We start from the raw sequence: 14,492 nt of genomic DNA on the forward strand, positions 1-14,492 counted from the left end.
CCTCCCCCATCGAGCGAATGATGGAGCATGGCCCAATGCCAAGCATCCAGCTCTCACGCCCCTTCCCCTGCCCTCCCCAGCCGGCTGCAGAGGGACAGTGCTCCAGCAGCAGGGAAGGGAGGACCTTGGTCAGTGGGGGCAGAGGAGATCATAGCCTGGCGTCTGCAGAGGGCCATGTTCTGGGAAGGTGCCATCCAAGAAGATGACAAGGCGTGAATGCTTAATACATGGATGCTGGGCACATGCCTGTGGCTACAAACTGACACACTTGATCCTAAAACATGCTCCAAAATGCTTTCCAAGTATTTGCCAGCTTTACTTGGAGGGAGTTTCCTGGTGGCATCCACTAGGAAATGGAGACCGTGTCTGTGCCAAGACAGAAACTGGCTGCTGGGAGAGCCTGGCTACACAGGGCTGGAGGGGTTTTGGGGTTCCCCATCCAGATGGGGGGCCTCACTTCCACCTTCTGCAAAAACTGTCACTGGAAGTGGACCAGAACCATGTTTCAAAGGCACTGGATCCTTCCTGTGGCCTGGCTGAGCATGCTGCTGCTGCATTCACTGGTGTGAGCCTGGATCAGGAAGGGGAGGTGGAAGCATGGTTGCTGGAGCAGAGCCCGGGCTTCCTTCCGTCGGTCTGAGCTGCCGCAGGAGAAGATCCAGATGTCTGTCCTGCGTCAATGGACCAAAACAGCTGGAAAGTAAGGCTCTTGTAACTGCATTGGTGTTTCAAAACAAGACCTGGACAGTTTGAGACAACTTCCTGCTGGTCCTACCAGGCAGAGGGTCGGGCACAGCTGGAAGCAGTCAGTGTTAGGCCGTCTGGGTGATGGGACAAGGTTGATGGGACCACAGTCCCTCACCAAACTAGATGAGGGACATGAAATCTCCAAGAAGAGCCTTTGTGGTACTTCCTGATGCAAGGAAGGCTTCATGCTTTAGGTGGTGGTCAGCAACACATAGACATGTAAAGCTGTGTGTTGCTCTGCAGAAAGGACAAGTGGCTGTCAGGTGGCTGACCCGCCCAAGCCTGCATTTAAACCAGGCTTTTGAATGTGGTAGTGCTTACTACAAGGCTAAAATAGCTGCTGCTTGTCTCATGCTGTAAGTTGCTGTACCTCCATGCCCAGAGCCTGATGCACCTTGAAGGTGCAGCTGGGGAACTCGTGGTGGTGGGAACACTTTGGTGGAGGGTAGGGATGGTGTTGGGTACCCGGGGGATGGTTGGCTGAAGAGGCAGCATGATGGCTTGCTTTGAGCTAAGGCACCAAGCCTGCCTTGGAATCCCATTCTCCAGCAGCTTGTCCTGCACAGCTTTTAGGTCCAGGGTGGCTCTTCCTGCCCTTCTTTCCAGCCTAGAGTGAGGAGATGGCTTCCCTTTGCTGCTCGCACTTCATGCTTGGGTGGCTGAGCTGGAGGGGGACGTCAGGCACGCTGTCCCAGCCCTTGTCACGGTGATCTACAGCTCGTTGGACTGGATGCCTCTGCCTAGACCTTGGCTTTATCATTTCCCTGGGAGATCTTGGAAACTGCAGTAAGCAGAAGGAAGCCGAGAGCACTGAAATGAGAGTGATGGAGGGCAAGAAAGTGACAGCTTGTGGGACCAATAGCAAAGCTATTTATGTCCTGGCCGCTGGCTCAAGCCCATTGAGCAGCACAGCTGCCAGCCTGTATGGGAGCTGCCCTTGTGACTTGGACCACAATGAAAGAACCTGGATATTTCCACCCTTGGCAAGGCCATTTTGCTGGGCTTGCCTAAAGGCTAGAGCCTGGCCTGGACCTTAACCTTGTCTGAAAATGGGGTCAGGAAAGCAGCTGGGCCAGGCAGGAGGCCAGGAGAAAGATGACAGCTCAGGCATTGGCAGAGAAAAGGTGACTGCTGAGGAGAGAGATGGCAGAAGCCCTTGAAGAAAGGGGAGAAGTGAGAAAATGGGTTGATAAAGGACATGAAGTGAAAAACATTGCTGTGGATTGAATGTAGTGGGAAAGTAAGCTCAGTTCTTACGCTGAAGGGTGCTTTCTGAGATGGGGGGATGTGCTGGGGGATGGGTCTTCTGCCCCACCACTGACCTTGAGCAAAGACTCCCAGTATCCAGAAGTAAGAGCCTGACACAACCCCCATCATTGCTCAATTTGCCCTAAAAACATGTTCTCGCTGTCACAGGCGAACGGCAGCGGCGGTGCCAGGGCCACACTCATCGTCCGGAGGAGAATCTGGGGTAGTGGGTTAGATGGAAGTGATTGCATCTGACATCTGCCCTGCCGCAGATGCCGGCGCTGGAGCCGGCGTGGCAGGCCCGGAGGATCACAGTAACGCAATGCCATTACTGCTGCTCCTGCTCCCTCCTGCCTGGGGATTAAGGAGAGCCAGGCCGAGCTGCATGCCTGGCTCTGGAGCTGCAGCATGCTCGGCTGCTGCCGTAACCCCTGGAAAGGGGGTAGCCCACAGTAGTCTGGTGCCACTCTGTCCCAGAGGCAGAGGACTGTGGTTGGTGGGAGGTTTTTAGCCCAATTTCCCATGTTTGTCGGACCCCTCACCTTTCATGGTGGTGCCTGGCTTTTGTGCTGAGTAAAGGAACTGCTTCTCCACCAGCAACCCCCCCTAAAAGGTTTATCTCAGCAGCTGCAGGCAGAGGGTAGCCAGTGAGGAGCTTTTCCCAGCTGCAATCCCTTCTAGTGGGAGCCGAGCCCAGCAGAGCCACAGAGCATGGCTGGGGCATGGCTGGGGACTGCCTGGCTCCAGGTCAGCCCGGTGCTCCCAGCCACCTCTTGGGGTCTGCTTGGGTGGGTTTTGGCTTGAGCCACCCAGGCTCCACCCAGATGCTGCATCATGAGCAGTGATGAAGAAGGGGCTTTCACTAGTGATTTTGGCACAAAACAGGTTGGAAATTGCTTGTAGAAGCAAGTTTCTACTGTGCTGTTAGAAGTCCAGCATCAGCAGACTTAACAGTTCTGTGGCAGCCCATGGCACCTCGCATCCCATCCACTTACCTCACAGCAGCACAGAGCTGGTGGGATGTGACAGCATTAAAGCCACCTCCAAACTGCCCAGCTTCAGGCACCAATTCTCTGTGCTGTCCTTTTGGCCTCTTCCCTCTGAAAACATGCATTACCCTGATGTTTCTTTTTCCCCATCCTGTGCAGACAATGAGTATATTTGGTGTGGAGGTGTTACCGGGTCAAGGTTTCGTTCTCCTCTTCCGTCTGAAGCCTGGGAGCATGGCAGGCTGTGCAGCTGCCATGGGAGATGCTTTTGTAGGAAAACCAAATGCAATGTTCATTCAGGCTGGCTTAAATGGACGGGGATGCTGCTCCCTTGGACATCTCTCCCAAACTCCTCATGCTCTGGGTCCCTCCTTCCCCTCAGTTCCGTGTGTCTGAGCATTTGGCCCTCGGCTGTTGTTTTCAACATCAAAGTGAAATGCAATTTGCAGCCTCCAGCATCTGTTACGTGAGGCAGATCAAGCAGTCAGATCCCCGCAGGGCTCTGAGGGGCTGCAGCCTTCTCGTCTCGCCCTTACAACGTGTGTCCTGGGGAAGATCAAATCCTATTAAGCCACAGCTCTACTTGCAAATTATACCGTGAGATCTGCCCCTTAGGATTTCTTATCAAACAAGATGCACGGCAGCTCTGTGCACACTGGAAAAATCGGCAAGAGCCTGTTCCAGCCTTGAATAATTCAGTAGCTTGGATATGAGAGGCGTGACATGGCTCTTGAGTGCAACCTCCCCTTGGTGGTCTTCTCCAACCATCTTGGTTCTAACCATTACCTCTCCTTAAATGAGTCTCCTGTGACAGGTACTTCCCATATCCTTGCTGTCAAGGAAGTGGGAAACCATCAGGTAGATTTCAGGATCACAATCAGAACATAAAAATGCCATATCATGACAACTTCTGTTGGGGTCACCTGTCCCAATGCAGGTCCCAGCTATTTGGGAGAAAAACTGGAGGAGCAAGAGCTAAGAGTCTGCAGCAACCGTCAATTTCTAACAGGCACAATGTCCTGGCAAACTAAGGGACTTGTTTCCTTTCATCTCTTGTTTATGATGAAGGGTTATCCTGATCTTTTGGGAAGCAAGATGAAGGTCTCAAGACAGTGTTGTAGCAGAGAGCTGCATCCCAAACCCGCTGCCAGACAGGGCACCATCTGCAGTTGCCAGCCGAAATCCATTGGGATCAGTGGAACCTGGATGCCTTCATCAGATTGGAGTTTGAATACATGGGTTAATGTTCTCTGAAGCTGTTTGAGCAGGTCAGCCTTGAGGTGGATTCTGAATGGAATTTATGGATCTCTAATCTTTGAACCCCAAATCTGGCAACTGCAGTATGGACCAGTTTCTCACACAGACATGCTACTGTTTTAATTTAGAGTAGTGCCTTCTCATGCGTAGGTACCAGCTGTTTTGGGAAAAGTGGTAACCCTTAAAGCCTCAAAGATTTCTGTTGCTTCCAAAGCATTATACAAAAGGAAAGTGACTATTTACATAGGTAGATAGTGATAGGACAAGGGGGAGCAGTTTTAAACTAGGAGAGATTTAGATTAGATGTTAGGAAGAAACTCTTTACTCACAGCATGGTGAGATACTGGCAGAGGTTTTGCAGAGCAGCTGTGGATGGCCCATTTCTGGAAATGTTCAAGGGCTGGCTGGACTAGGAACCTGGTCTAGTGACTTTCATCTAGTGAGGGTTTGAGCTGAGGTGTTTGATGCAGCCTCTGGAGTGTTGTAGACTTCCCCACAATGGGAGGAATGAGTTGGACTTTACAGTACTGAAGCAGCCTCTCTTCTTTCCATGCAGCTGTGAGAGGATCCAGGTGACCCTGAACCTGGATGGAATAGTTCAGGTGCTGGACTACCACCTTAGTGATACATCCATTGGGATGATGACCAGAATTGCAGTCCTGAAATGGCTTTACCACTTGTACATCAAGACTCCTCGTAAGGTAGGTTGGGGACTCAGCATTCAGCTGAGTTTGTCAGCTCCCAGCTTGTTCCATTGCCTTGATAGGAGTGCAAATTGTAATTGTCTTGGTAGCTTTGCAAGTGTGTGTCTACCTGCCTTTTCTGAGAAGGCTTTGGCTGCCAGATACCCTGTAGCTTGAGGAAGAAGAGCTCTCCAGCTTAGATGGAAAATGCTGGTGAAGCTCTTGGCAGCCTCCCTCGGGGCAGGTGTCCTGTGGCTGTGTATGACCTGGCCTGTAGGACTGATGCCCACCCATCCTTCTACTTCCAGATGTTCCGACACACCGACAGCCTCTTCCCCATCTTGCTGCGGACCCTCTCAGATGAGTCGGATGAGGTAAGTGCTGCAGCTGCTGCAGAAATCCTGGAAGCCTGCTGCTTCCACATCTACTGGGGTTTTGGGTTTTTTTGGTGGAACTGAGGTATTTTGTGATGCTTGACCAATGTTGGCACTGAGGGGTTTTACCCTGTTGGCCAAACTGAAGAAGACCCGATGCAGAGCCTGTAGGTACTTGCTCAGCTGAAAATCTTGCTGTCTTGGGGGTTCTCTGATGTATAAACCTTGTTCTCCATCTCTGAGAATTGACCCTTCAAATCCAGCTCCTAAGAATCCTTTTTGCCTGCCTGAGAAGGCAGATGGGGCTTCACCCATGGGGCTGGGTCATGGTCAGATCCTTGCTGAGTGGGAATTCAGGTGCCTTGCAACAACCTCTGTAAAGATGCAAGGGGGATTGTGTCCAAGCTGGCACTGCCAAATCTATATCATAAGCCATTTAAGCAGCACCCACTACTTGGAGGGCAGCAGCAGCATTGCCTGGCAGGGCTGCAGTAGATGCTCAGTGGCATCAGGTTGGCTGGGAACCACTCAGCTTGGAAGTGAGCAAAGATAATCAGACAGCAAACTGATCCAGCTTGCTCTGCTGTTGCCCTTCATCTCCCACAGTGCTGCACCATTTTCCTGTTTCCTTGTCTTGCTTCTTCACCCCTCTCCCCTGGTTCCAGTCATCTCAGTTTTGGTGGTGGTGTTGTCTTATTCCTCTCTAAGTTGTTCCCTGGGGCATTTTAGTGCTTGGGTGGGAGGCCAGCAGCATGGCCCACAGCTGGCCCAGGCACTGGTAGAGCTTCCACCATCAGCTGGATCCTCTTGCCTGGAAGTACAAATGATCCTGGCTGGTTTCTCGGTCCAGACCTTCCTCATGGAATAAAAATCACACGCTATGCTGTGCCTTATATGCTCAGAGCACCAAACTCCAATCCTGCAGTAAATCCCATGTGCGAGGGGGTCATTAAGAGAGGAGGGAAGGGAATGAGCAAGTGAGGGAATGACTTGCAAAGGCAAGCAACTGCCTGGCCATTTTCCATCCCCTGCTGCTTACAGTGCAAACCTTTCCAAAAGAGTCCCCAAGCACACATCTGCCTTTGCAACGCTCTAGAAAGCCTGCATCTTGCAGATAGTCTCTCCAGCTTGGCAGGAGATCGCAGTGAGTCATGTTGCAATTACACTGCTTATTAATATTTGAAAAAAACAGTGAAGAAAGGACCCTGGTGATGCATTTCCTCCATGTGACATAACTGGGAATGGCGCAAAAGTAATTTTAAGCTGATTTATTTAATCCTGGCTTCTATTTATTTAAATGTTTGGAGGTGGCTTTTTTTTTTTTTTTTTTCCAAGGAAATCCATAGACGAGTCAATCCATTAAGCACCACCACTCAGCTGGCTGTCAACCAGATTTGCTGCTCTCTGCAGAGGAAATAGAAATGACTGAAATAGTAGGGGGGTTTTGAGCTGGACATTTTTGGGAATGATGAGGACACTCTGAGCTACTTAACCTGCTATGTCAGTGCCTGTTAGAAAAGGGAGGTGCTTGCTTAGCCAGTGCAGTATTTGTTTGCACAGTCATGTTGTCCTGGAGCAGACTGTGACCCCCAGAAGCTCCTGGATAACAGCCTGGGGATCACCTGGTCGGCTTGGGGGCCTAAGTGAGCTAAACATCCGCTCTGATGAGGAGGCATCTCCCGCCTCTTTCCAGATCGGGCTGTGCACGTTGTGTAGTGTAGCACAAGGTGTACACACATCTTCAGAGGGGTTTTTTTTGCTGTCTTCATCCTGTGATGCTGCCCTCCCCAAGGGAACCTGCTGGACAGCAGTGTTGGTATCATCTGTATTCCCAACAAGGTTGAACATCCTTCTGTAGCGCCTAGCGTTTCCCTGGCCCCTGTACACAGTTTGGAGGCTACCTGTCACTCTGCTGATGTGCCCTGGAACAGTTGTTTGTCACCAGCTCATCACCAAAGGACAGTCTGGGTTTGGAGGGTCAGTGCTAGTCCGGGCATCAGACTGAAAGACTGTGCTCAGGCACCTTATTTTTAAGGTCTTGTCTTGCTGAGGTGATCTCAGTCTCTCTCTGCACTTGCCATAAATAATCAAGCCCAAAGCAAAGAAAGGCTCACGCTGGATGGAGCGGATGAGATCCATGCCCCTTAAGTTCTCATGCCTGTTTTTGTCATTCAAGTAGCACAGGGTGTTGCACCACCTCCACTGTGCTAAACAGGGGCCAGCATCTCATGATGCATCTGCAGTGTCCTGAGTCATCTCTGCCTTCTCTCCTATTCCCCTTCCTACCCAATTCTCCTGTGCCAGTAAAGAAATGGTCAAGAGACCTAGTTAAGATTCACAAAGGCAGCACAGAGAAGTTGGAGCTAAGCTGAAACAAGCAGTTCCCTTTGATATGTAGACAAGTCAGGATCCAGGATTCCTGGCTGTCAGATGCTGTGCTGCTGCACTGCGTCACCTCGTGCTGCTTCCTGTGCTTCCCCGACAGGGAGATGTTCTGTCCTGTGTTTGAGACCTGGCTTTGAAGGCAATTTATAAAAGCCCTGCTTAAAATTTGATGTGCTTGAAAACTTCCTTACAAGATGTAACCAGATCCTGCTGGGAGTGGGTTTTTCTACACTGTCTGCTCGGTTCATCCGTATGAGTCTTGCTGCCCTGTTTGAAAAACTGATGTTAGGGAAGGTGAAAAGTCAGAAAGTGCTGTTTGGGAGCAGTGGGTGGGACTTTTCCACCTGCAGGCTAAAGGCACCACTGCTGATTGGCACTGCTGATTGGCACTGCAGAAAAGAAGACGGGTTCTTCAAATTGCCTCCTGCAAGTTCATGGTGCAAAGGGAGCTCTGGATGTAGCCTTTCAGTTCCCTGGATTCTGAGTGGATCCAGGCACTGAGCTCAAGTGAGCACAACAGGAACTGGGGCATCTCAGAAAACCATGAAGCAGTGACACTACTCAGTTTCTTTCTTTGCTTTGTTCTCCTTTTTCCGGCTCCAAAATGGAGTGGTTTCTTTAGGGCTGAACGTGTTCCTGTTTGCTTATCTTCTTGCCTCAATCTTGTTGGGGGTTGGAAGTTGTGCTGGGACTTTTGTCTGAATCATGCAGGAATGACGCATGAGGTGGAGCTGGTGTCTGATGTGAAGCAGAGTAGACTCTGGCTTCCTCAACTCTGCTAACATGAAAACCTGCTCTTTATGCAGTGGCTGGGCAAGGCTTTGAGTACAGAAGTACTTCCTTCAGAAGTCTCCTCAAGAGTTGGTAACCTTCCCTAGAGGGAATGAACTGAGCCTGGGCTGCCACTGACTTTGGAGGGCAGGTGTAGATGGGTTACTAGGAAGAAATTCTTCTATGCGGGGATGGTGAGACACTGGCACAGGCTGCCCAGAGAAGCTGTGGATTGCCCCATCCGTGGAAGTGTTCAGGTTGGATGGGACTCTGAGCAACCTTATCAGGCAGAGGGTGTCCCTGCCCATGGCAGGGAGGTTGGAACCAGATGATCTTTGAAGTCCCTTCTAACCCAGACCATTCTGAGATTTTGTGATGTACTTGAACATCCACATGACCCTCAAGCCGACTTCCCACAAGAAGCTGAAATGTTCTGCCCTCTTGGGTTTCCAGTATCAAACTAGAAGAGAAGAAAACCCTGGCATGGTGGTATACTGACAGTCATCTCTTTCCTTTGCATGTCCTGCTGCAGTGTCCTGCTGCAGTACTGCAGGATTTCAAAGCCAGGTCTCTACCCTGCTCTGAGCTCTGCTGTCACCCTAAATCCTGGCGAACTTCTCCTATCGCACCTGATCCCAGTACAATGAAGCTGAACAAAGGCTTGTGCCAAAGCAAATAGCTGTCTTATCATGGCTTGGTTTGGAGCTTTGCTCTGTTGGGTTTAGAGCCATTGTCCTCCAGCTCCCGGCCATTCATCTGCCACAGCCGAAATACTGTGACCTGATGCAAAGCAGAGGGTGTAAGCTAAAGACTGCAAAGAGGAGAACTGTAATGTATGCCTGGCTTTATCTGAACTTTTTTTGGTGGTAAAGCTTCTCCGGAGGGAGACTCAAAGCTATGGGGTACTGAAGCAAGGAGGCTACTGGTTTTCAAGGGGGAAGTTACACTGAGGGTGAGCTTGGGACTGAAATGGGGTATAGAGAAACGTGTATCATTCCAGTCGGACGGTGGAAAATGCGGTTAGCCTGGATTGCCATAGGTGGAAGCAGCCTGTAAGCAGAAGTGGGGTGATGCTTTTTCAGAGGACTCGAGACCACCTGGTTGAACAATAATCCGTGCACTGCATCCTGCAGAAATAGGAAGTTTCTTTGTGGGGAGTGGGATCCATAGGGAGCTTCTTGGCTTAGCACCAGTTTCAGACCATGATTTCCTAATTTATGTATACACATGCATATGCAGTTTATACATACACTGAACAACTGGGGTAAACTGGCAATCTGGGCTTGAGCTGGTGCTTGTAGCATTCCTGGGTGAAGTTATGGAGCAGACTAAAACCACAGAAAACCTGTCTGCCATGGAGGGCAGGCAATCTCTGTCCTGGGGAGCTGACTCGGAGAGGGTCCAGGGTGGGATGGAGATGTAGGATGCAGGATTTGGTGAGTTGGGCTTTGGGTGCCTGGTTCCCTGTGTGCAGAGGGAGGTGGTGGGTGGGAGACAGCAAATAAAAGCAAACCCTTTGCCCGTCATAAGCTCTGGGACTGTGGGTGTTGAATTTGAAGGGTTTGCAGTCATCCAGTCTCCCACAGCATGGCCTGTAGGGATACTCCAGGGCTGTTCCAGCCCCATTCCACTGGCTGGACCTTGCCCTTCAATACATGAAGAAATAGCACTTGTGGCACTTGGACATGGCTTAGTTGTGAGCACAGTGGCTGGACTCAGTGACCTTAGAGGGATTTTTCAACCTTAAGAATTCCATTACTCGATGATCCTTGTGGGTCTCTTCCAACTCAGCATATTCTGGGATTCTGTGAAATACCTTCTTGGCATCCTGCCCTGACTGGCATCAGGTGGCATGTTAAGCTCCCTGTGCACTAATTAAACACATTTAAAGAGGTGCTCTGAGCTGTGGCAGTGTTGGGTGCTGCAGGCCTGGCCCTCACACCCCCAGCAGCAGGGACAGCTTGGGGATTTACAAAAGCGGGAGAGTGGACAGGGAGTTTTCAGGTTCCAGCTTGTTTTGGGATGGCTGTGGCTCTACTACCAAGTGCATTCCCCACTGCCAGCTGTATTTGCTAGTGCTGTGAGCATGTGTCAGCATGACCTGGCAAGATTTGCCCTGGGGAGGAGAGGAGAAGCCTCCAGGCCTTCTGCCTTCCTTCTGTTCCCCATCCTCTCCTGGGAAGGCATAAAAAATAGATCTTGGCAAGATCAGAGGATAAAAGTTGCTGTGTTGGGGACCTGAAAAGAGGTTTGGTTAAATTGGTGTGGGAAGATTAATTGTGGGTTTTCTTTTCTTTTTCTGTCTTTAAAGCTGGTGGAGACAGGGAGGACACAAGTTTGCTTTTCACACTGTGTGTGTCTGGGGCTCTCCCAGCCTCGCTCCTGGCCACTCCTGGCTCCAGGACTGCCTGCCCATGCTCACCTCCTTCCCTGGCTATGGCTTAAAGCATTGGAACGAGGAAAAATATAAAACAAAAGGGGCTGTGTTTGTGTTGTGGAGAAGGAGGAAGCACCCAGCAGCACCCTTGGCTTTTCCTCATTACCACTGGGTCTCTCCACCACCTGCCTTGCCTATACTGGAAATGCCGTAGGGTTTTCCACAGCCTCACGGATTCTTGGGCCCCTTTGAAGAAGTGCTTTGCTGCCCTTGATGTTCTTGTTTTCTGTCTTGGTAGCATCTTGCTTCAGCTGAATTCCCATCTTCTCCTTGGCAAGAATAACCTGATGTTGAGTGCCCCATTTCATTGCCCAGGCCATGCTAGATGTTCACTAGGACATCCAAGGCCGCCCAGGAGCATCTCCCTGCTGCACAAAGGCATTTTAATTTATTATTTTTTTTCCCAGCTTATCTGTAAATACCAGCAAGGAGGAGCTAGTCCGTATCCTTGCCACTGCATGTGCCCCAGGAGCTGCTGCTGCAGCCTGCTCTGGTGTCCTGGTAGTCATCATGTGCTGTGGGATGCTAAGTCTCACTCCCAGGGGTCTGCAGCACATCTGGGGTCACTTCCCCTTCCTCTGCCATGGGCTGGGGCCAGCCCTGTGTTCTGACCAGAGGCAAATGCCCCCCCTCCTCCAGGAGCACCAAGGCGCTGCTTTGCACACACAGGGAGGTGCATCCCGTCCGGCACACTCCATCCGGGGGCTGCCTTCCCCCCGTGCCGCTGCCAGCAGAGCTGGTCTCGGCTCCGTTCAACCAGAACAAGCGGCAAATTAACCTGACCTAGATCTGGAGAAGCTGACAGTTGTGTGTGCCCTCAAAATCCATGCTCTGGAGGCAATGCAGGGAGAAATCTTGCCTATTCTCAGAGAGGAGAAATAGCTGCTTATTTATAACTGTCTGAAAACCTGCTTCTCATTCCCCGGCCACCCAGAGCTTGTCCTCTTACGTGCTGCTCTTCAGCCCTGTGCTGGGAATGGCTTGAGACATTGGACAGGTCTCCCCATCCATCATGTTGCTGCTTTTCCTATTTACACTAACCAGGCACACATTTGCCTAGAGCAGGGCACACTCCTAGGTCTCATCACCACTGGAAAACCTTCCCAGAAATCCCCTTGGGACTGGGAAAACGCCCTTGGGGGTTGATCCTCCAGGCCGGCTGTCAGGATCACACCTTCGCCTGGCAGCTGAGAAGGGCTCTGGCCCTCGTGCTCCAGCGCTGTCAGGTCTGACGGCCACTGGGTTCCTGACGGATGGGACCAGCTCGCTCCTGGCGCAGCCGGTCGTTGCCATGGCAATGGCAGGATATTGCTTTCTTACAGCCTCCTGGCTTGCACAAAGCCAGCCGCCAGCTCCAGCTTTGCTTAGCACAGGGATGTGCAGTGCATACCAAGCACTCCTGCCTTTCCTCTGTCCCCAGCTGGGAACCCACTCCGGAGCATGCGGGGAAGAGGCAGCGGGAGCTGGAGCTTCCTGCCTCTTTCCCATGGCTGGAAAACCCCATGTCTTTGCAGCTGCCTGCTCTTACTCCCAGTGCTCATGTGCTGACCCCTCCTGCTTGTTATTTCCTCCATGTTTTTTAGTTGCAAAATTCAGCCTATGCTGCTTTTTCCACCTCCTGCCTGTAACCTACATGGGGGGGATAACCCTTAACCTCTGCAAAGCTCAAGAGGTCCATGCATACCTTGCAGTGGTGCTGGTCACTGCTGCCCTGGCTACTCTGGCTGGAGCATCCTGATCCCAACAGCATCTCAGAGATGAGGCTCTGGGTTAAGGATCTGACCTCAAGTAATGACTCTTAAAAGCTTTGAGAGGCAGCAGGGTTGATTTTTGCCCAGCCTGGGGGCTTGGTCATGTTTCCTCAAACTGTGGGAGCTGCTGGAGAAGACTAAGCTGGATGATGTGGCTGGGTGGGGGCACCGGGGCAGCAGGGAGCTAGTCACAAGTGGCTAGGTCATGCTGTACGTGAACCACATATGGCCTCAGCTCCTGGCTGTGTTGGGTTTGGCAAAATGCACCACATGAATGAGAGCCCTGGCTCTTGCCTGCCTGCCAACCCCAGTAGCCAAGCCCTGAGTCCCTTTGCCAGTTTCAGCCAACATGACTTGGAAACCTTTGTGGGTGTTATTTCCCCACTGCGAGAGCCTGAGTCCCAAGTTGGTGCCTGTTCAAAGGCTGCAAGTTCAGCTGAGTCACATGATTAGCCACTAGAGAATCTACACAGGGCTTCAGGAGACCAGGCATCCTGAGCTCTGCTCAGGGGCGTCCTGCACTTGAAATGAAACACAGCCAGCACCACTCTGTCTGAGCCACAGATGCTTGAAATCCAGGCAGGGAGGGAGGACCAAGGTCTTCCCTCTGCCAGGACCGCAGAGGCCTCTCCCTGGAAGAGGATGAAGGCTGATGATGGCAGGGTCCTCCCATGCTGGCAATGAGCTCCCAGCCTTGACAGCATCATGGAGGTGCCGTATTCTTCAGGGACAGCAGTAGAAGTTGTTGTCTTATTTTTTTTCCCTGCCTTTCAGCTGCTCTTGGGAGCTGTGGTTTGAGACTTAATCATGTTTATAGGCAGAGGGTCTTCCCAAGCATGCTGGAGCCCTGTGGTCCGTGGCAGGCTCCTCCCCCCCCCCTGCCTCTACGCCATACACAGCCTGGACAGCACACTGCCTGCTCCGTGGCTCCTGGGGGCTTGAAAATCAGCCTTAATTACAAAAAAAAAAGCCCCAAAGATTCACTCAGCTTAAGATATCTGTGCAAAAGAAAAACTCAGGAGCTCCTCTTCCTGATTTTCAGGGGCTGTGTTTTCTAGCATGATAAAAAAAAAATCATAATTGGCTTTTTGTTTTTCCAGGGGGAGGGGTTTTCTATGTTAGCTCAGAAACTAAAACTCCTATATAACTGCAGCTCCCCAGAAAGATGCCTTGTGAGAACACAGGGAAAGCCTGGGATACTGTGCTGGTGGGCAATGGGTGGTTGGGGATGTGCTCTGCCAGATGTTGAGGAGTAAAGACGTGGCAGTCGACCCTTTTTGGCAGCCTTTTTGCCCTGCACAGCCCCGCTGCACTTAGAGCACCAGGGATGGCTGATGAAACGTCTCGACCCAAGGACATTTGAATGAAGGGGGACCCAAAATAGCCTGAGACTTGAGAAGGGTTGAGGATGGAAAAAAACCCACCCGGTAATAACTTCTGCAGAAATGCTATATATAGACTGATTTGGTGACTTCTGGAAAGAAAGAACTATGATATCTGAGTGGCAGCTCTGCCCTGACATCCTGAGCTGAGCCTTCCCTGGGATGCTGCCTTGTAGAGGGGAGCTGGCTGATGTTTACCCCCAGAACATCCCTGTGCTCTTGCTGGTATTGTCCCAAATCTGTGGTTATGAAGGGGACGCAAAACCCAGACCTCCCCAAAGTGGAACAAGAAGAAATCAAGCCCTATTCCTGGTTGTGTAATTTCCACTTGGAGTTTTGTAGGTAGCCCTCTTTTACTTACACCTTTCTCAGTGTGCTGGGATTTGGTATTTGCTTCCCACCTCAACCCTCTCTGTATGTGGATTTGGAAAGAAAAGCTCACCGAGCCATCTGCCCCTGTGTGTGCTC

General features: G+C 51.2%; 1 protein-coding gene across 5 annotated transcripts in view; it reads left to right on the top strand.

Annotated features, from left to right (window-relative positions):
• The window catches only part of VAC14 (Vac14, PIKFYVE complex component), an 89,629-nt gene that overhangs the window by 42,637 nt on the left and 32,500 nt on the right, over positions 1-14,492 (top strand). For all 5 annotated transcript variants that reach the window (XM_017740904.1, XM_017740908.1, XM_017740907.1 and 2 more), the window contains 2 exons: positions 4,798-4,942; positions 5,233-5,298. In XM_017740904.1, the coding sequence (XP_017596393.1) occupies positions 4,798-4,942; positions 5,233-5,298 (211 nt within the window). The remainder of the gene's footprint in view (positions 1-4,797; positions 4,943-5,232; positions 5,299-14,492) is intronic.

This window comes from Corvus brachyrhynchos, unplaced genomic scaffold (genome assembly GCF_000691975.1).
Source record: "Corvus brachyrhynchos isolate BGI_N302 unplaced genomic scaffold, ASM69197v1 scaffold26, whole genome shotgun sequence".
Taxonomy (NCBI): domain Eukaryota; kingdom Metazoa; phylum Chordata; class Aves; order Passeriformes; family Corvidae; genus Corvus; species Corvus brachyrhynchos.